This window comes from Pseudorca crassidens, chromosome 21 (genome assembly GCF_039906515.1).
Source record: "Pseudorca crassidens isolate mPseCra1 chromosome 21, mPseCra1.hap1, whole genome shotgun sequence".
NCBI classification, from domain to species: domain Eukaryota; kingdom Metazoa; phylum Chordata; class Mammalia; order Artiodactyla; family Delphinidae; genus Pseudorca; species Pseudorca crassidens.
This window is the reverse complement of record NC_090316.1, coordinates 14,202,942-14,225,401: the sequence shown is the minus strand read 5'-3', so window position 1 is coordinate 14,225,401 and position 22,460 is coordinate 14,202,942. Positions and strand designations below refer to the sequence as shown.

The window sequence follows — 22,460 nt, the reverse complement described above, 5'->3', positions numbered from 1 at the left end:
GTGAACTCATCGCCTTGAACAACAGACTTATAGGACCTACACCTATGTTCTGCCCTATGGTTTTCTTCCTTATGACAAATGACACAAAAGACAGAGACAAAAGGAAACAATGACCATCTCTGGGAGCAAAGGGATCAATCGAAAACAAGCGTACTCGTACCAAATCTCTACCAGAGTTGCTATACCCAAGTAACCAGTTCACACAAATATTTTCTCCTGTTAATCTAAATTTAAGAAAAAGAAAAGGACTCTCACACGCTCACTTCCAACAGACCCTGCAGGCAGAGATCAGGGAGACTGACATGGTAAGAATTCTTACCTTCTGCCGGCACTTGTCAGAGGCCGTGGGATCTCTCAGCTGCTGCAGCCCCAGAGCAAACAACGACCAGCCTGTGGAGAGTCCCACGCCGGGCGCCAAAGCTGTAGGGGAGGAAAGCTTTTCCCTTCTTCCCTTCCAGGTTCTTTGGCTGGTCTGATAATTAAAGTGACACAAGATAGATTAACAGGAGAAAAACAAATTTAATTTCATACGTTTGGGAGTCCATAAAAATATGAGATGCCGAGAAGTGACCCAAACAGGCAGCTTTTATACGTTTTTAGACAAGGGAACAATCAATTTGCGATGAATTGACAGAACAAAGGGATCTGGACTTGGGGTAGCACATTACTGAAGAAGTATCAAGATTTGTTTACATAGCCCTCTGAGCCTTGAATTCCCTACTCTGTTGATAAGGATGCCTTCCACGCTCCTGCTACAGGGAGGGTATCTTCACGTGGGAGATTTATTTCCTGCTTTCAGGGAACAAAGGAGGATCAGAATGTCCTTCTTGTGCTGGCTGTTTCTTAAGTAACTTTAATTCAAAATGATCAATATGCCAAAGTGGTACATTTTGGGGTGACATATTCAGGTCTCCTTCATCATCACTACCAGTGACCCACTGGGGGAGTTTGTCTCCCTGTTCCCACAACTTTGGTCTCCAAATGGGGCACGTTCTTGCCAAGGAACATAGCCAGGATCCATTGAATTACAATGTAACTAACAAGTTACAGCTGCTGTCCTGGCACTGTGGATTCCTTATGCCAAGGAACCAGCAGGTTAGAAGAGGAGTCACCATGTGGGCAGGGATAATTGATGCTGATCAGAAGCAGGAGATAGCGCTGCTTTAAACAAGGGGCCATGGCGGGGGAATGTGTATGGAACCCACATGATCCACTCAGGCCCCCCCGTTTCTGCTCACGAACCTGGGCAGCAGCCACAGCCTGAGAAAGGTATGCTGCTGCGTTTGAGCTCAGGCTCACAGCTGGAACTCATCCCCTTCGTCTTCCATCATCCATTCTAAATTACCGCTCACCCCAGCCCTCACCTTGGCAGGAATCAGTGGCTTACCTGGTAGTAAGACTCATTCCCAAGGTCCCAAGACCTTCATTCCCAAGGGGTCTGATCTCTTGATAGCCATACCTTTCTGGGGTGACTGCTCTGATGACCTGGTGTGATTATTTCCGTTTCCCTGGCAGGCTTGTATCATGGAGCCCATCATAACATGATGCTATTCATTAATATTACTCATTTCCTTCCTATCTTATTTTATACTTGTCAAGGAACATACTAGGTTTTATAAGTAGATTTTCCTACTAGAAAGAGAACTGCCAACTGGTCGACACAGGTATTCTAATCTGTCTAGCATTTTTTTCCTTCCTTTAAAAAAATCATTTTTAAAATTATAAAAATAATATATGATTATCATAAAATAATTTAAAAAGTATAGAAGCAAAAATTGAAATCCAGTTTGTTTGGTTTTTTACATCTATTTATTTACTTATTTTTGGTTGCATTGGGTCTTCGTTGCTGTGCGTGGGCTTTCTCTAGTTGCGGTGAGCGGGGGCTACTCTTTGCTGTGGTGCGCGGGCTTCTCATTGCGGTGGCTTCTCTTGTTGCGGAGCACAGGCTCTAGGCACGTGGGCTCCAGTAGTTGTGGCACGTGGGCTCAGTAGATGTGGTCACAGGCTCTAGAGCGCAGGCTCAGTAGTTGTGGCACATGGGCTTAGTTGCTCTGCGGCATGTGGGATCTTCCCAGACCAGGGCTCGAACCCGTGTCCCCTGCATTGGCAGGCGGGTTCTTAATCACTGTGCCACCAGGGGAGCCCCTGAAGTCCACTTCTTATGCAGTTTCCTTTTAATCCTACTCCATAGGAGCAAAACTATTTTTTGTTGTAAATTAATTGTTTTCTCCATTGGATATCTGACGCTCAAAGTGTTATTTTAATGACCTTGTTTAAAAGGAATCTCTTGTGTATTTACCCAGAATGAACTAAAAAAACTGAGTTTTTATACACACAAAACTGAGGGTCAACTCTTTCATTCAGAGTCCTCTTTAATCTTCACAAGCCAATCTTTTAGTTAAGTCTTTTAGGATGGCAAACATTATGCTTTGCAAAAAGGGTAAGCTTCAGTTACCACTCATAGAATGAGAGATCATTTGGGGAGAATACGTATAGTGCTGTGCTTACTGCATTTCAAAGTTTATTCAGTCTTAGGAACTATGACTCATTTGTTTTTGTGTTAAATTACTTTTTGCTTATTTTCTAGAAGTCTTTTCACTTCCCCAAGGATAAAGTGGGGGGGTAAGAAAAGTGATTTTCTTTTTCAGTGTGAACTCAGCATGCACCTACTTCAATGGTTTTAAAAAGAATGTGTGAAGATAGGTCTGAAATAATTTAGGTTATAGATTGGCTTTTTAAAAAAAAGAAGGTCGGGTTTCCCTGGTGGCACAGTGGTTGAGAGTCTGCCTGCCGATGCAGGGGATACAGGTTCGTGCCCCGGTCTGGGAGGTTCCCACATGCCGCGGAGTGGCTAGGCCCGTGAGCCATGGTCGCTGAGCCTGTGCGTCCGGAGCCTGTTGCTCTGCAACGGGAGAGGCCACAACAGTGAGAGGCCCACATACGGCAAAAAAAAAAAAAAAAAAAAAAGGTCAAGGGAATTCCCTGGTGGTCCAGTGGTTAGGACTCGCACTCTCACTGCCGAGGGCCGGAGTTCGATCCCTGGTTGGGGAGCTAAAAATCCCACAAACCTCATGGTGTGGCCAAAAAGAAATAAAAAGAAAAGAAAAAAGAAGGTTAATATTACTATCATTGGCCATTTTCAAACTCAAAGCAATTCCTGATGAGAAAAACTAGTTCCCTAAGATGAGTAAGGTTAGGCTGTTGGCGTACATGAAATGTAGCTCAAAAGATGTTCTTCAACGGAAAACATCTGGATCTTTATTAAAGTGTTTTCATTCAAGAAGTTACAAATGACACTTGAGCTTAAGATCTCCAAGGGAAATTATCGTTTAAGGAACAGAAAAAGCAACTTACCAAAATAAGGTTGATAAAACTGTAAAGGCAAATATAATTTTGTACCTTTAAAAAAACCTCAATGATGGTTTCACTCAGTGAGGGAGGGCCTACATTATTCTCACAAACAACCAAACCTACAAAGTGTAGTCATTGTATTACTTTTCAGTTATAAAGGGCAAATGAGTTTTTGAAAATAATTTCGTACTAAAAAGGCTGATAAAAAATTTGTGAGAACAATTTTTTAGGTGGGACAAACTGTGATGAACTGTGTGATTTACAACTATGGTTGACCATGGGGATAAAAATTAGAGATCTTTCCATGTAGATTAAAAAGTAGACATTTTTCCAAAAGAAATTTATTTATTCTCTTATCCTTTCATAAAATTAGAATTAATTTTCTTTTGATTACCAGGCAAAATATTACCACAGAAATAAAGATACCCTAAGACTTTCTTTGACCTTTCTCTCTCTTTTAGATTGAAGAAAACCTGGAATTATTTTGTAGCACATTTACTAGTTGCCAGTTTTCATGAGATGGAATCCTGTAAAGGGAGTTACAAAAATATACAGTAGAAATGTCTTTGGGGGGACTTCCCTGGTGGTCCAGTGGTAAAGAAGCCACCTTCCAATGCAGGGGACACAGGTTGATCCCTGGTCGGGGAACTAAGATCCCACATGCGTGCGGCAACTAAGCCCACACACCACAAGTACTGAGCTCGCACACCTCAACAAGAGAGCCCGCAGTGCTGCAAACTACAGAGCCCATGCGCCCTGGAGCCTGCGCGTCACAACTAGAGAGAGAAAACCCGCACGATACAACTAGAGAGAAGCCCGCGTGTCACAACGAAAAATCCCGCATGCCTCAACGGAGATCCTGCGTGTGAAACTAAGACCCGACGCAGCCAAAAGAATTAAAAGTAAATAAATAAAATAAATATTAAAAAAAAAAAAGAAAGAAAGAATCCGCCTTCCAATGCAGTGGACGCAGGTTTGATCCCTGGCTGGGGAACTAAGATACCACATGCTGCGGGGCAACTAAACCTACACGCTCTAGAGTTCACGCGACGCAACGAAAGATCCCGCATGCCTCAACTCAGACCCAAGGCACCCAAATAAATTAATATTAAAAAAAAAAAGAAGAAAGAAATGTCCTTGGGGAGAGGTTGTGATTTAGTAAATACTGCATTTGTTCAAGATAGTCATGGAGATGCAAACCCAGTGTTCACATGGGCTCTGTTCTCTAAACTTCATTTTCTGATATTAGAAGTTAGACATGATTTAATAACTATTTGAGGGAAAATTACTGTAGCTTACATTTTTTACGTAATAAAAAACCATAGTAGTATTGGAATATCACTTCACTCATGGACCCACTCGATTAGGTGGATAGGTTTGATCATTTTCTATTTGAGACCCATGATTGTTGCTTGAGGCGCTTTATAGATTTATCTTGATATTTTCTTTTAAAATTTAAGGTTACCCATGGGTTAGGAAAAATACCAAGGTCAGCATGCAAATTCACACACTGCCTTAATATTGAGTTTATCTCTGGTTTAGGAGAAATAGTCCTCTGTCCTCATGAAGATACAGGAGCAACTTCATTTGTTCTAATGCTGTGATTCTTAGTACAAATGCTAAAATTAAAAATCAGTGAACCCCCTGCATGGGCTTATCTATTATGCCATTCTGGCATGTGATATCAGCTTGTCCTGCAAAGTTCCAATTTGATTTTTTTGTCCTTATTTTCATATACCTGGAGAGGAACTTTAAATATAAGCATTTAGGAGTGACTTTTTCAATGTCTCTGTGTTGCAGTAAAGGTTTTGAAGGCCTGCTTGCTTCCATGTAAACGTTATTTCATGGACCAGATGATATCAACCTGATGATAAAACTTTATTAATAAAGTATTAAAATAGACACTCAGAACACTTGTGCTCTTCTCAAGTTACTTATTTCCAGGTTTGATAGGTCTAGTTTTTATAGATCTGATCTGAACTTGATTTTAGAAGCCAGGCCAACTGGATTTAAATTCCTAAAGATATCATAAATTTTGGGCACAAATTACAAAATAAACACTACAAAAGATCTACTTTTTGTTGATATGAGGGCCCAGCAGAACTAACCTACTTTCTGAAAAATAATTGAGAATACAAACTAATCACACGTATAAACCAGTTTATTAGATTGTCAGTGATACTTTGAGACAAATTCAAGTTATTTTACTGTGTACTTTATATAAACAGAGGAAGGGAGGAAAGTTTTAAACGTCAAGCTTTGTTCAGCATGTGTGCAGTTAGCATCCACGAAAGCACCATTGGATATGGAAGAATTAGCACCACAGAATTTTAGGACCTAACTGTTAACATGCATCACTGAAAAATTTGGAACATGAAAACTGAAGTGGTACGTGGTATGGTCTATTATAAACAATACAAGGCAATTTATGAGTTGTTTTCATACAGTACAATACAATCACCAATCAATGAGAACCTTTTAAGTACAATACAGGACAAAAAACACTTTGTACCCTGTTAACACTAAAGCAGTTACAGATTTAAAAACATGTTTCTTGTAAGAGGCGGTGGGTTGAAATGATCCCTCCTCCTCAGTTTTTAAATTCAGAGTAATATAGTTACATGATCTCTTAAGAAAGTATTTTCAAATCTATGTCCTTCTACCTCAATGCTGACAAATGGTTTTTTGAAAACGGAAAGGCTTGATGAGTTAAAACAGGACAAAACAAAACAAAAAAAACCTGATAGAGTCAAGAAGTACTCCAGTGTGGTGGAAGATATTCCACATAAGATCGGTTTGAAAATGATGCCAGTGGTGTTGACACTTGTCTTCCCTTCCGCGGAGGAATGTCAAGAACAGAAGCCTTGCATTCACGATGAACTTCGGTTCATTTCTTTCACCGAATGCCTTTATTCTGAAGTGTGACATAAGAGACTTATTCCTTATTCCTCAACTGTTTTTGTAGTGTCATAGGGCTGTTCCTTATGCTGGATTTGACAACAGTGAAAAGGGTGGATATTCCCTCTGGATTTAGGGTAATTTGTGAGCTAAAGAAAAAATATTAATTTAAATTTAGCATATATGAAATTTTAAAGGGAGTTTCACTATTTTCACAGTACAAACCTATAATGAATACCTTTCTGTTTCATTGAAAACCTTTCTGTTAGAAAACATGTAACAAACCCTCAATTTTAAGTCACGTCTAGGCCAATTTTGGCGTATTTGAAGATACTGTATAAGAAATGTGCAATAAGAATAGATATAGGTATATTCAGATCTCAGTGCATTGATGCCAAGGAAAATATATTTTTACTCCCCAAGAGAAGAATATACCTTGAAGCATCTATGCAGACACATGAATCAATCATATATCTGCCCAACTTCTAATTCTGGAATAGTGATAACAGGGTCATTTAGGAAAAAGTACTTAATTACAGTATGGCAGCAATTTTATGTTGTATATATTTAACAGCAAAAACATTTTTGAAAATAGAATCAGTACTATATGGTAAGTTTACAATTCACTATTTCTATACTTGTAACACATGCATTTATTTGTTTTCCCAATTTTTAAAAATCCCACTAGGACCAACATCTTTCAGAACAACAATCTAACATTAAACAAAAACCTTCTAAGGAAAATAGCTAGCGTCACAGAGATTTGAGAAAAGTCTGTTACTCAGCATCACAAAATACGCAATAGATCTACATTTAAGATTGTTCATGCCATGACATTAACACACCTTTGGGTTAATATATCTTATTTAAAAAAGAAAACAAAGAAACAAACCAAAGAACTGACATGGAATTTATCTTTAGTCTCTCCTTGGTAAGAGTAGACTTCTAATAAACTTGACTCCTTTCTGTACCATGTAATGATGACTACATCTATGAAGCAGCGTTTACATTTAGCAAAACATTTACGAGTAATGATAGGAAAATGGCCACTAGAGAGAAAGAATTAAAAATAAGTAAAATTATAGAAAAGTGTTTTTTTCTTAAGTGAACTGCCCCCAAACAAACAAAAAAAGCACAAAGTTTGTTTGCTTTGAAATATTCTTCTGTAGAAAAACATTTTTGGATACAAGTTAGCCTATCCTTATAAATGTCAGAGAGATGTAAGGTGTGATTTGAGAAAAAATTTAACTTTTGAAAAGAAATCCTATTTTTTTTTCTGTTGAACCAAATCTATTGTTTAAATCAAGTACTAATTTTCTGAAGAGGAGACAGGTATACACAGCAGCACATCCACATTACGGATTTAAATTCGATAATTCTCCAGGCATGGCTGACTTGAGCATAGAGGAAGCAACACTAATTTCTTAATGTTTTAGGGTTACATTAAAAAAAAACCTCAACTGAAACAAAATTGAGTAACGACAGGCTGGCTTAATAGTTTTGATTGCCCTTATCTTTGATCAACATTTCAAAACAAGGTAGTACCAATTAAAGATAAGATTTAAAAAATAAAAGCTATCTAAAAATTGTTCAATGAAAAAGCCTTCAATTTTACAACATTTTAACCTCAAATGATTGTAGACTAACTTAGACTAACAGTTTTGCCATTATCACAAACACTTTTGTTACGCTTGAGTTTTTTTTCTGTATTGTTCATTGGTTGTATTATGTAATACAATTTTCTGTTAAGTTAAAATAGTTTGAATTATTACATTTAATTATAAGAACCTTTAGAAAAACACATAAGTTGGATAAATTTATAAAAGGATAAAGAATATTTTATGGGATTTTAGACAAGTTCTATACAGACAAATAGCTTAGTTCAAGGTAATAAAGTGCCTTCATTTCTAAGTAATTAACTTTTCACTAAAATATTTTAAGGCTTTATAAGAAACTTAAAGTTATCAGAAGTTTGATATGGGGTTATGCTATTAATTAGCATTCTTTCATAGTCCTTATTTCATTTACTCTTTTGATCCACATTAGGTAATTTTTAATAACTAGCAGCTTAAACCGATAAAATTTGAATTACAAATTCTGAAATCATTTTGTGAGGAAAAGGAAGATGTATAATTTCTAAATGCTGTGATTTGTACATAAGACACACATATTGCTTGTGAACAATCTAAGTTTATGTCATAATATACAACAGCCAATGCCCCCCAAAATTCAACAGAATATTTAATCCCATGGCAAACAGGGCCATCATTTCATTCAAACATATATTCTGTTGTGTTTACATTTAAAATGATTGTGCAGCCTTGAATGAAAAAGGCCACAGAAAATCTAACATAAATTCTTCAAATACAGGCACAATTAATATTTTTATTGCAATACCTGATGCATAATCTACATTGATGCCAATATCTAATATTAAAGCATTTATTTTCATTTTGCTTCTAGTACCCATGGATGTATCACAGTAAAATACTGGTAACCTAATCCAAGTATATATAATAGCCATATCATACAGAATTCTATTTCTTCTTGTGATTTCTCTTTGGAGGATATGGGGGTATTTTAAGCACAGCTGTGTCCTTAGTTCTCTTGGCAGCTCCAGATTTTAAGATAAATTATGACTGTATGGACATCAACTACGCAATTGGTTACAACCAGTGAAAACAAATTAAAATGTTTGAATATTCTTTTTCAGGAATTTAGTTAATTTTATCAGAAAATTACTAAAGTCAGGCAACAGATTAAATGGCCATGACATCTAAAATGCTTTTCTAATTACCACTGGATTAATTTAAAATGTTCCTTAAATTTAACGATTTTTGAGATTAGAATGGAGGAAAGGTAAAACGCATTGCAAAAAATAGTTTATGTTCCATATAATTGGAAAAACAGGAAGTACCAGTAGGAAAAAAGTGCTGATCTTAAAACTGGGTTTGGTTTTGAATCTAAAGCCTAGTAAGAGTAATTCCTGGGAATTAAAAAAAATTAAAATGGCATAAACTTTTATAATTGCACATTCCTTTACCAAAGTGCCACAAGTTACCAAAAATTTAAAAAAATGTACATGAGTCTACTTTTCAAAATCTAAGTATATATAAATTTACCTTTCTTTTTAATAGTATAGTACAAACTTAGCACAAATATAAGCAGGAAGATGAATTATAACTTTCTAAAAACAGTATAGTGTGTTTTAAAAAAATAACTATTAAGAACCTTTGTCATTACGAAGATTCAAATCCAAGTATAGCCAAAGCATTCCCATAAAATCTGAAAATATCATGAGAGATTATCTAGGCAAATTTCAGTAACACCCTGCCATGCAATGCACAGACATCATATGCTTTTTTTTAAACATAGTTATCCTGTTTTTATCTGATTACATATTATACTCAGTTGCTTCCATTGCTGAAGTGACAATATATGCAATAGCTGAGTTTTGAAGACAGTATTAAACATTAAGGTTTCTAGTCTTAAGTGTTCGTTCCTATTAAGCACAGCAAAAATGTTTGATGCATGGGTAATTAATTTTCATGCTTCTATCTCTTTATTCTAAATTGAAATGTGAAATGGAAACGTATAGACGTAATATAATAAGGACAAAAGGACATTAGAGACAAAAGCATCAACATATGGAACAAATAATAAGCAGCTGTGGTGGAAGCTCTCCATATTATTAAATTTGGTGAATCGGGCTTCCCTGGTGGCGCAGTGGTTGAGAGTCCGCCTGCCGATGCAGGGGATGCGGGTTCGTGCCCTGGTCCGGGGGGATCCCGCATGCTGCGGAGCGGCTGGGCCCGTGGGCCGTGTCCGCTGAGCCTGCGCGTCCGGAGCCTGTGCTCCGCAACGGGAGAGGCCACAGCAGTGAGAGGCCCGCGCACCGCAAAAAAAAAAAAAAAAAAAAAAAAAAAAAAAAATTTGGTGAATCAAGGAAAGACAAACAACAAACAGAAGATCCCTTTACCATGTACTAATTATATTAATATATATTTTAAAATAGATGGTACCCACGTTAGGTTAGAATTTTAATAGTTTTGTTGCTTGAATGTGATGAAGTTAAACTAGGGAGGTGTCGCATTATAAACTGAGACCAAAAAAAATTTTATTATTCAGAGGAGAGAGAGAACGTAAGATCATGATTCTCAATGACAGCTCACCTGTCTTTTTTGTTATGCCACAGGCTAAACAGTGTGGTGTAGTGTCTCATTTAATTAGGGTGAAAAATGCTGATAAAAACATACAATAGCTTATGTTAACATTACGATTAGTTTATAGTCATGGAATATTAAATGACTAGCAAAAAAGGACCCCTTTTTTTTTCTACAGTTTGAGACTCTCCCTTGGGTGTAAAAATGACCAATTCTATAAATTCTTCACCTTCTGAGGATATAGAATGGGATATAAAAATTGGTATCCTAGTCCTCTGAGGGAAGTAACAAACTTTAAAAACAAGTAAAATCAGAAAGGATCAGGCATGATAAATCGCTGATGACAACTCCCCCAAACCCAACATATAATAGGTTAGTCACAGAAAGGACAGTTATCCTTCCTATATAATTTAAAGAGCCTTCTTGTAGTTTTCGAATATGAGAATATAATCTCTTATTGGTAAGCAATAGTCTTGGACAGTGGTAGCATTTAACCATAACTAGAGAAATACTTCAAATAACACTGAAATGTATAATATTCTTAATAGAAACTACAGACGTGTGGCAACTCCACACTATATATGATATTCCAACTATATATTAGCTCATGTAATACCCAAAATAATATGATTCCACAATCTTTCTTGCTAAAACACACAGATTTTTTTTTCTTGATTTTGCAAAAGCTAGGCAGTTGTATTTACCTCATTTAGCTTTTCCCTGGTAGCACTGCTATAGTGATGACATAAGTATTGAATATATCGATGAGGACCATTCCTATCATATAATTCATCTTGCTTTCTATTATTCAGCTCTTTTATAGCACTTTTCATTTCCAAATGCCTCACAATGGGTTATAACAGTCACTTCTCATTGTATCCCTATGAGGAAGGCAAAGTTAATAAATTGCTTGAGCAGTGGTAGAACTACACAGATGTATATTCTCCAATCCAAAGGCAGTTGTCCTATTCTATGTATCTATACCATACACTCTCTGAGGCCAAAGACTGGATCTTGTCTGCTGTACATCTAGACCTAGCTGACTATCTAGCTCATGCTGTATGCAAAATAAATATTTGTTGACTTAATGAACGAGAAATGAGATTGAGAAAACAGAACAAAGAACTTCAACTCCACTGCCCAATTGAAAAGCTGTGCTTGTCCACTCTTGCATCTTCTCTATTACAGGAGAGTAGGTAGTATTACTCGTCTTAAATGATAGGGTAGTATTACGCACAATGGCAAAGCCCATATTGTACATGCCCTCCAGAGTATCAATGACGCGACTGTTACTACAACTACTCCTAACACTTTGAATGATTCACCTTGCCTTTTGTCAAATATTTAAATGAGAAGTTGTACTTTTATGTACAATAGACTATTCTTAAGCTAATTCAGGCACAAAGAACCAAGGAAATAATCCTCCCAGCTGCAGTCATTATCATGACTATGGAGAATATCAGAAGGGAGTGGAAAGACAGTTACACAGATAGGGCGAAAGGAACTGGGGACGAGTGTTGTTCAATGTTTTGGAAATAAGTGCAGGAAAGTTAAGATCCTTGAGAAGATAGAGATTTTAGTGAAATAGGTGAATGGTGAGATTAAACTAGACGATATCAAAGTCTTTTCCAGCTCTAAAATTCTACGTTGTGCTAACTGGTTCCTCCTCTGATATGACGGGAATCTGTATGGTAATCAAAATATATTTTATTTTTAAGAAAAAAGAATAACCTTGTAAAGTTTAATATTCTGGAACTCTTGAACAACTGTGAGTATTAAAAGTTTTCTTTAAACCATCATTAGGCCTCCTTTTGCAGCAACACCATGTAAAGCCTTTTAAATCCTAAACACATCTACTTAACTTATGTCAATATAGTGTGGATATTACAATATGTTATGTCGTCGCACAATTAGCAGCTAAGAGCTTGATCCCACTCCCACTACTTTACCTGAACATGTCCTCTAAAGAATAGGTCTTACCAGTTAAGTATAACGCATGCCCTCATTCCCAGTTTCAAAGAGAGAAAGGTGAAAGAAATGATTTCTTGTAAAAATTAGAGTTATGGTTTTAAATCACATCAGGTAAATATACTCAATGGTAACGATATTAAGTTTGAATCTCTAAACTGCTGTACATGTTAATAAAAACAGCACTATTAATTAGAACATTTTGACCGAGAAGCAAAAACATTATTCATTCCAAAATTAGGAAGCAAAAATCTAATTTTTATTAGCCAGAAGCATAAATACACAGGTGAAGGAAAGATGATTTACTATCAGCTTTAATTTCTGCTAAGTTAGGACTTTTCAAAACTCTTCAGGCTGCATGTACTCACTGGGAACTCAGGCTTATAATTCTTTATTTCACAACCTAAGACCTTTTGAACATTAAACTCACGTCATTACGCATACTCAAATGCGAACCAGGGCCATATCCTCACTTTTCCACATGGCAACAAACATTATTGGCAGTTAATTAATTACTACAACCAAAAGGATGATGAACTGCTTAGAGAATTCATGCATACTGCTTGAAAGTAGTTAATCGTCTTCATAGAACATATATCCTTGAAGCTGAGTATGACAGCACTTCAAATCCTCCTTATGGGTTAAATTACACTGACGAGATTCTCTTGGTAATTTGAATGTAACTGCCTTTTCATGAGAAGTAAGACTTAGGTCAAATTCTACATTAAAGTAGGTCATATTAAAGGGGAGTTTCATTTCAGTATTTTTGGAATAATCAGAATGAAATATGAATGTGGTACAATAACTTAGGAACCATAAGGAGAAAAATAGCCATCAGAGAGGAGAAGGAAAGTATGTATACTTAGTGGCAGGCAGAAAGGTAAAAGAAATGAGAAAATAAGTAGATGAGAGGGCTTCAGAGAATGGCAATAATCTGAAATGTTATTAACATTCTCTCAATAATCTGGCAAAACATTTCCTTTGAGTGCCTTTTTCCATAGAACTGATACAGCATTGTAGTACCATATGATTACTCTTTCTCTTGCTGAATAGTTGCATAAACATTGAAAATGACTTACTACCTTCCCATAAAGTTAAGAAAAGCCCTGTTGGGTATGCTCTTGGTATGTGACTTAGTGTTCTGGGATCTCTCTGTGGTTCTGCAGCTCCTCCTTTTAGAATCTTAAAGGTGGACATGGCATGGATTGGGATAGACTAGCCAAAGGCCAGCTCTCCTTTATTTAGTTCCGTCAAAACTCAGACCCCTCTTTGGTAAGAATAGGATTCTCTTGAAAAAGACAACAGCAGATAGTAAAAATTCCTCCTTTAGATCTATTGGTACACAATTTACTAAGGCTCACTAGAACAACAGTATTATCTTCCCTTAAATACATTGCCACTCCTCAGAATCTCAATGACTCTTTGCTAAAAAAGGCAAAATTTAGGTAAATTCAGTTAGAACTTTCAGAGAAACAAAAATGCAATCTGGATGTTGCTTTCATTGTATCCACTCTCTTTCCATGTATAAAACTATGGACCAACGTGAGTTTCCAATAATAACTGATTCATAAGGTCTACGTTATATAATTTTAAGAGTGCATAAAAGCTACTGAGGCATCACCATATCAATAAACAATGAAAGCATTCCTTCCGGCATGCTCAGAGATATCACAAGAAGTATCTCCTCCCTTGGAATTATTTTTCACATTACTTTCTGAGGTCGAAGCAGAACTGTGAAGTAAAATAAATAATAACCATTCTTTGGCCATTGCAATTGCTGAACTGCACTAGCCCATTATCTCTGTTTTTAATAGAATAATTTAGAGTCTCTCAAAAGAGTATGCACATAACTAAGGTGGGAGAGTTGTTTGAACGTTAGGAGCAATTATTTAATATTAATATTTAAGGGTATTTTGTCCCCTCCATTCTTACTACAGGTTTGCTGCCATGATTCAACTAAGATACTCAGTGAAGATCTGCTTATTTTTTGCCTGTTTAAAAAAAGCATCATTAGCAATAAAAAGTCACTATCTACTGATGAACTCAACAGCTGATCTCAAAACTACTAGGCTGAGTGAAGGAAGTCAAATATAAAAAATACATGTTAATTTGTATGAAATTCCAGAATAGACAAAAGTAGCCTATGCTAATAGAAATCAGATCAGTGACTGCTTCTGAAAGTCAGGAGGAGGAGGAAAGAGTGGATGGTGACTGCGAAGGGGTACATGGGAATTTTCTGGGGTGAGAAAAATGTTCTATGTCTTGATATTTGCCAAAAATGACTGAATGGTGTAATAAGAGCTGTATGTAAATTATACTTTTTTTTTTTTTTTTTTTTTGCTGTACGCGGGCCTCTCACTGTTGTGGCCTCTCCCGTTGCGGAGCACAGGCTCCGGACGCGCAGGCTTAGCGGCCATGGCTCACGGGCCTAGCCGCTCCGCGGCATGTGGGGTCTTCCCGGACCGGGGCACAAACCCGTCTCCCCTGCATCGGCAGGCGGACTCTCAACCACTGCGCCACCAGGGAAGCCCGTAAGCTATACTTTAATACAAAATGTTCAACAACATTACAACTAAGCAAAATACTCCTGCTGAAGAAGCATCATGAAGGCTGGTGTCATTCTTCTTTTTTCATTTCAAAACTTCTACCCTCACCATGTCCCATAGAGAGCAACGTATCCTAGAATGGGGTCCATGACTAATACTCTGCATAGGACAAGGATTTTATATCAGGGCACCAAACCAAAACAGGCTCTTTATAACTGGAGAAAAATTAAGACACATTCTTTTATGGACCATAGTAAATGTGTCAGCGCTAAGAAAAGATATAAAACATTTCATGTTCAAAAAATACCCTAGAGGGGCTTCCCTGGTGGCGCAGTGGTTGAGAGTCCGCCTGCCGATGCAGGGGACACGGGTTCGTGCCCCGGTCCGGGAAGATCCCACATGCCGCGGAGCGGCTGGGCCCGTGAGCCATGGCCTGCGCGTCCGGAGCCTGTGCTCCACAACGGGAGGGGCCACAACAGTGAGAGGCCCGAGTACCGCAAAAAAACCCCAAACAAACAAAAAAACAAAACGTGGTTAAGAATCCGCCTGCCAATGCATGGGACACGGGTTTGAGCCCTGGCCCAGGAAGATCCCACATGCCACGGAGCAACTAAGCCCGTGCGCCACAACTACTGAGCCTGAGCTCTAGAGCCCGCGAGCCACCACTACTGAGCCCACGTGACACAACTACTGAAGCCTGCACGCCTAGAGCCCATGCTCTGCAACAAGAGAAGCCACCGCAATGAGAAGCCGCGCACTGCAACAAAGAGTAGGCCCCGCTCGCCGCAACTAGAGAAAGCCCGCGCACAGCAACGAAGACCCAACACAGCCAAAAATAAATAAATAAGTAAATTTATTAAAAAAAAAAAATCCTAGAATGTAAACGATTTTCCAAGTCAGATTTATTACTGTGAAAATACTAATTTATAAATGCAGAAAAAAAAATTGATAAAATTTTGGCTCAAATTCTACTTAAAAGTAATCATGGCAGTTTGGCCTTCACTCTTGTTTTGGTTCCCCAAGGATGTGTGAATACTGGTGTGGCAACAGTGTACCACTACTACCTAAAGCAGACAGATGAACTTAAAACATTCAGGCGGGAAGGAAACAAGATTTTACTTTATGGTACCTGGTGCATAATCGAGTGTATATGCAGTAAATCACATTTTAAAACCATTTTGAATGCCAGTGGTTGGGGCCTAATTTTTAATGATTACCTCACCACTTCAAATCTAAGGGGCACGTTCCTCGACTTTAAAGAGATTACAATCAGAGTTAAAATAGTCAATGAATTCCCAACTTTCTACAGAAATAACCTTATTACACTATCAGACGATTCCAAAAATGAAGTGAAAGAGTACTATTGGTTCTGAGAAGAAAATAGTAATATCCTGAAGAGAATTCAGGGGCAAGTGATGCCAATTATTTAAGGGCAAAATTAAAACTGTAATCAAAAGCCAGATAATTATTTCACCAAATTATTTCTTTTTGTAATTCCAATTCTAACCCACCAAAGGCTTATGCTGTCCTAAACCCATGTATCATACAAAGGTATCTAAAATATATAATTTACCTACTATTCATCATTTCCACTAGAGAGTAGAAGAAACACATGGAAAAAGTAAGAAACTTCCTTAGCACAATGCCTGGCCTGTGGGAGGAACTCAATAACTATTTGTTGAATCAATGAATGAATGTTTTCTTTTCCCTGGAATTGTCGTTTCTTACCTCACATACTTGCTTCCTACTATACGTTAAAAATTCAGTATGGGGCTTCCCTGGCGGCGCAGTGGTTGAGAGTCCGCCTGCTAATGAAGGGAACATGGGTTCGTGCCCCGGTCCGGGAGGATCCCACATGTCGCGGAGTGGCTGGGCTCGTGAGCCATGGCCGCTGAGCCTGTGCGTCCGGAGCCTGTGCTCCGCAACCGGAGAGGCCACAACAGTGAGAGGCCCGCGTACCGCAAAAAAAAAAAAAAAAAAAAAAAAAAGTTCAGTATGACTGAAAAGGAAAAGTACAGGCACATACTTAGTAAAAAAAAAGTAATGCTCTGAAACCCCTAAGTCCCATGTCATTATTGCTGCTACTGCTATTGTTGACAAAAAGATCGCATAAATATAAATTGACACAGTTGGAAAACAACAATAAATTGATACATGATAATCTAATTTTTAACTATAAAAAATGTCCTTTTAAAAGCTCAAGTGACACTAAAGGACACTGTTTGCTTCTCTAGAGGCAACAATAAAAACTTACATAATTAATAGAATGGGTAGTTGTGTGATGTTTCATGTAAATAGTTTCTGAGATAGTGAGAGGTTTAAACGTTCATAAGTAGCAAAGAAAAACAGAATGCCAAGTGCTAGAAGATAGAAAAAGTATAGTTTAAGGTTATACGAGGGACCTCCCTGGTGGCGCAGTGGTTACGAATCTGCCTGCCAATGCAGGGACATGGGTTCGAGCCCTGGTCCAGGAAGATACCACATGCCGTGGAGCAACTAAGCCCGTGCGCCACAACTACTGAGCCTGAGCTCTAGAGCCTGCGAGCCACAACTACTGAGCCTGCGTGCCACAACTACTGAAGCCCGCGTGCCTAGAGCCCATGCTCCACAACAAGAGAAGCCACTGCAATGAGAAGCCCGTGCACCGCAACAAAGAGTAGCCCCCACTAGCCGCAACTAGAGAAGCGCGCAGCAACGAAGACCCAACCCAGCCAAAATAAATAAATAAATAAAGCTCAGTATTGAGACGATGTTCTGTAGGGGCCTCTTCTTGATGGTAACTGGGGCCTCAATTATAATGGCTCCTTTACCATCCTGAAACTAAGGGTTAAAGTGTGTATCATGGTTTTCACCTTTAAAATAGGTGAGAAAATTCTTCCAGCTGAGAGAAGAAAACAAACACATTCTAAATGAATCACACATACCATCTCTGACTGATTCTGAAGCAAACTAATAGAGAAGTAGATATTAGGTAGTGGAAAGACCATTTAATAAGGTCTAGCTCAAGTTCTGAAATGATTAGTTAAATGATTTTGGACAAGTCACATGACATCTTTAATATTTTTCCTATCTGTTATAAAATGAGGGTGTTAGGTTACTCCAAAGATTCCTTCAGGCCAAAAATAAAAAAGTTGATGGCAGATTAAGACAGGAAAATCATAGGTTGTTAAGTTACTACGGATACTTACACCAATACTAGAAAACGGGTGATTAGAATCCTTTTAGCAGTGGGGCAATCGGTCCCCAAATTATGCAAACTGCCCAATGATCATCTTTTTAAAAAACGAAACAAAGCAGTTCTGTTTCCCTCCAGCAATAAAACCATGCTTTGCTATTTCCTTTTCTGTGGATAGCTTATTCATTTTCTTAATGGTGTCTTTTGATGAGCAGAAAATTTTAATTGCGGTGAAGTCTAGTTTTTTTTCTTTTATAAAAGTTACGGCTTTTTGTTTCCTGTCCAAGAAATTTCTGCCTACACAGTTGTTTGCTTTTATATTTTACTGAAAACAGCTTCAAGGGATTATAACTAGCCCAACTCCCTTGCCACTGCTCTACCAGAGAGCTCCTCCGGTAAAAGAGGTTTCCTTCCAATTTTGCATACGTTTGTTATAGTTTCTGGGGAACCATCCATTTTATGGGTTGGGAAGAATTAATAATGATGTTATTAATATTTATTAAATGCTTATTATGTGACAGAAACTTTGCTAACAGCTTCAGGACATTTAATTTTCTTCAAGAAAATTTTGGCTGACTCTAGGTTCTGTGAAGCAAGAAACCTTATCTGTGTTGTTGTTGATACATCCCCTGGCCCCAAAAATAGAGTCATTAGTAAGTATAAACTAAAGGCTGAGTGAATAAATTCTCACAATAACTCTATAAAGTTACAAAATTTGCCCCAAATTACACAATATGTGACAGAATTTGAACCTGAACCCAGGACTGGCTGACATGAAAGTCTGTTCTGTACTCTTTACCATTCTGTAGCAGGTCACTGACACGGCCTGATAACTCTGTGCGGAACAAGTACCTAGAAATACAGCTGAAATTATTGCTATTATTTAAGGGGGAGGAGGAAATTAAGTAAAATTAAATTGTTTTAAATTAAAATTGTTGTTTTATTCCTTACAAAGCAAAAAGCAAATGTGGAATTTCTATTAAGCTCCTTCATGATAAGCCTAGACATATTGACCTTCTTATATTTATTGTTATGTGATTATTTATGCAGATTGAGCCAACATGAAACTTTTATGGCCACAGGAATATATATAGAGAGAAATTAAATCTCCATGTAAGAATTTAGAATTCAGCCTGCTAATTCCTCAGTGAGGCTACAAAGCCATGGTTAACTGGGAATGCCAGGAGCGAGATCATTTATTCAATGGAATTTCCTAGTCAGTAGAGCTTTAACCACAATGCTTTTGATCCTATTGAAATTCAAATATTCCTAGTATGTATTATTTTGATTTTCTTCTTCAATAAATACAACATAGTGAACATGATTAAATTTCGTGTGTGTATGAAGGAGATTACTGCACTGTTAACTGCGATAACGTTATAAATGAAGATGTGGGTTCTTGAGTTAATTTGATAAAAACTTGGAACATCCCTTTCAAACGGGTTTTTGAAAAAGCCTGCTTCTAAACTTATTATGTGGTCATTTATCTCTTGTTCATAAGAGTGTAGGGGAAAAAAATCACTAGTTGATTTTTAATTATTAACTGAATTTATTGTACAATGAAGTAGTTTTATCTCTTAAATTCTCTAAATAACATTTTTTGAAGGCTACACTGCCATGCAGTGCAATGACAAGACTTGTGTTAACAGGACAGGAAGGGATCTGTATTCTAGTTATTAGGATCCAGTTCTGGAAGGTTCACTAAGGTGGGAAGCTCAGGAAAGAGAGGGTCAAAGTCTCAATAACTAGAGGCAAAGAGGCTGAATCCAGGCAAGTGGTTTCTATATAGACATGAACACCAATATAATGACTTGATATGCCTACTGCCAGGGCCAAAATGGATCGTAGATTCAGTGCAGAATTGAGCCTAAAAAGATACAAAAAAAACAGGAAAATATCTAGAATGTGTTAAAAAAAACAACCTAATTTCGCTATAAAAACGTGTTTAATTCTAACAGATTTTGATTTCAAGTTTACCATTTAAATTTTCTATAGTGTTATTATGAGGCTTCAACGAGCAGTGGGCTCCTTATAAACCCTGGTATTTTATTAGATCACTAGATGATCTACAGCAAATCATTTAACCTGCCTTGGCCTGTTTTCTTCATTTGTTAAGTGAGGTTAGTGATATTGACCTAAACTAATCTAATATTTTCATCAGGATGAAATGAGACCTAATATATGAAAGAACTCTGAAAAATATGTCAAATTATATGAAAAGTATTATAATTTAAAATTCTATAATTCTTCTAACATTGAATTTAATTAGAAAATATTTTAGAACTAATGTTCAGTTATAGAAAAACTTTCAGGATAAATGAATCTTTCGTACCAATAACTAGTTGAATGTATCCATTAATGGATTTTCACTGCAATGCATCTACAGTGAAAATTATTACAACTTGTGATTTACAAAGACACAGTAGAATCAGGCTTATTCCATTCAGCTAAGACATTGGTGAGTAATTCATAGTTGAGAACACCGATGGATATTGTCAATCCAGACATATGGAGAGAAAAGTTTATGAAGATATCGTATATGCGAAGAGAATGCAATAAAATTAAAGCGAGGGTGAATACAAAGGCCTGGAGCAGGGAGGGCAAATACGTGACATGAATGTTACTATTCCTTGCCTTCCTCATCCTTCTCCCCAACTCAATCCCCATGGACATACAGAAATCACAGCAGTCTTATGACGAACCTGAACGGGGTTTCACAATTTCCAACCTAGAGCTCAAGAAGTCATTACCATTTGAACACAGGCACATGAGATGAAAGAGAATTATTATTTTCATCCTAGGACATCAAAAGAGACTTGGAATGGAGAAGGCAGAAATATTGTTTAAAATAGTATCATTGTAGTTCTCTAAATTTGCATCAGTGAAATATACTTTGAACACTATAAGAGAATGTAGATCATTCATCACATTTAAAGAATAAATTGTTCAAGGGAAAATAACACATAGCATTTTATAATAGCTCCAAACACACTTCTCATATATACCAACACACTGCCTGGCCTTGGCAGATAATCAGATGAATATCTGTTGAATGGAAAAAATGACAGTTTGATTAGGTTCCAACAGCTGCTTTGAATCAAATAACTTTGGACATGGCACACTTAAAGCTAATGGCAGTGGAATATTTTTCTTTTGTAGTTCACTGTATCTCTAGTCCCTAGCAAAAGGGCTGGCACAGAGTAGCCACTTAATAGTCACTGCATGAATACAAGAACAGGTTCATTTATCTATTAAGCAAGGGAAAAAATATTTCTAAAGTAAAATTTAGGATGGGTAGGAAACTAAAGATCTCATATTCTACTGAACCTTAATTTGTGAGTCAATCTTTGAAATAAAATGACATAGTATTTCTTATCAGGTTTTTAAATTATCACTTTCATTTCCACTTGCCGCCATTTTGATTTGTCTGTTAAGTACCGTGATCTTGAAGCAACAAGATTTCAAAGGCAAAACAGGAATTGGAATACTTGTGATTAAGTGAAGAGGGATGATTTAAGTCATCAGCCTGGGGCTAGGTGTAGAGGGGAATAGAAAAGAGGAAGAAAAACAGTCTCTGGTTTTAAACTTCAATTCAAGTTAAAAAGATGGGATTTTTCTATGGGAAAGTAAGTTTAAAATTTAAAATATATTTAATCAAGTTTTAGGCTGTGTCTAAAAAAATCTTTTGGAACTGGAAGAATGGCCTATTTAAAGCTTTTGGTGTATAGGGCCAAAAGATAAGTCCACACTTTACCAAAGCCACTGTAACTAAATATGAACGATGCCAAGAATGAAACGATGGTCAATTAATGTCAGATAAAATAAAGAAGATATAGAGAAAATGAGAAAAGCCCAGAGAAAGAAGTTGAAGGTAACTTTAGGAGAAGTTTCACTGACTCCATGGATATAGAAATTGAAAGGTTCTTCTGATCCAATGCCCACACGGATAAGCAAGCTGGAGTCTCCAGCAGTGAAATGACCTGTCCCAATCCTATCTAGAATGCACAGAGTCAGGGCTTCTGAATGATAACATACAACACAGTACCCCTAGCCTCTACACCACACCTCTGCACACCAGGAGGGCAAAGGAGAGACCTTAGGATTCTTTAAATTCCATGAATGCTTGAAATAATAGTCCAAATAAAAAACACCTAAAATATTTTGGCTTTATAAATTATAGCACAATTATACAGTAGTGAGTAATTTGGCATCCACATTCATTTTATAGTTATTTCTGTAACAAAATTATTAAAACAAACTTGTCATTTAGAATTGAATTATTAAAAATCTAATTTAAGAATCAAGTTTCGTGTTTACCTAGATTAGTTTTTTCCCACATAGAACATAAAAAAATTTCCA

General features: G+C 37.1%; 1 protein-coding gene across 2 annotated transcripts in view; it reads right to left on the bottom strand.

Moving 5' to 3' along the window:
* Positions 1-244: 244 nt before the first annotated feature.
* PURG (purine rich element binding protein G) overlaps positions 245-22,460 on the bottom strand; it is a 40,903-nt gene continuing 18,687 nt past the window's right edge. The window contains exon 3 of one of the 2 annotated variants that reach the window (XM_067721808.1): positions 245-472. In XM_067721808.1, coding sequence (XP_067577909.1) covers positions 260-472 — 213 coding nt within the window. In that variant the 3' untranslated portion in view covers positions 245-259. Of the gene's footprint in view, positions 473-5,491; positions 6,399-22,460 lie in introns of those variants that run through there. The other variant, XM_067721809.1, reaches the window with a different exon arrangement.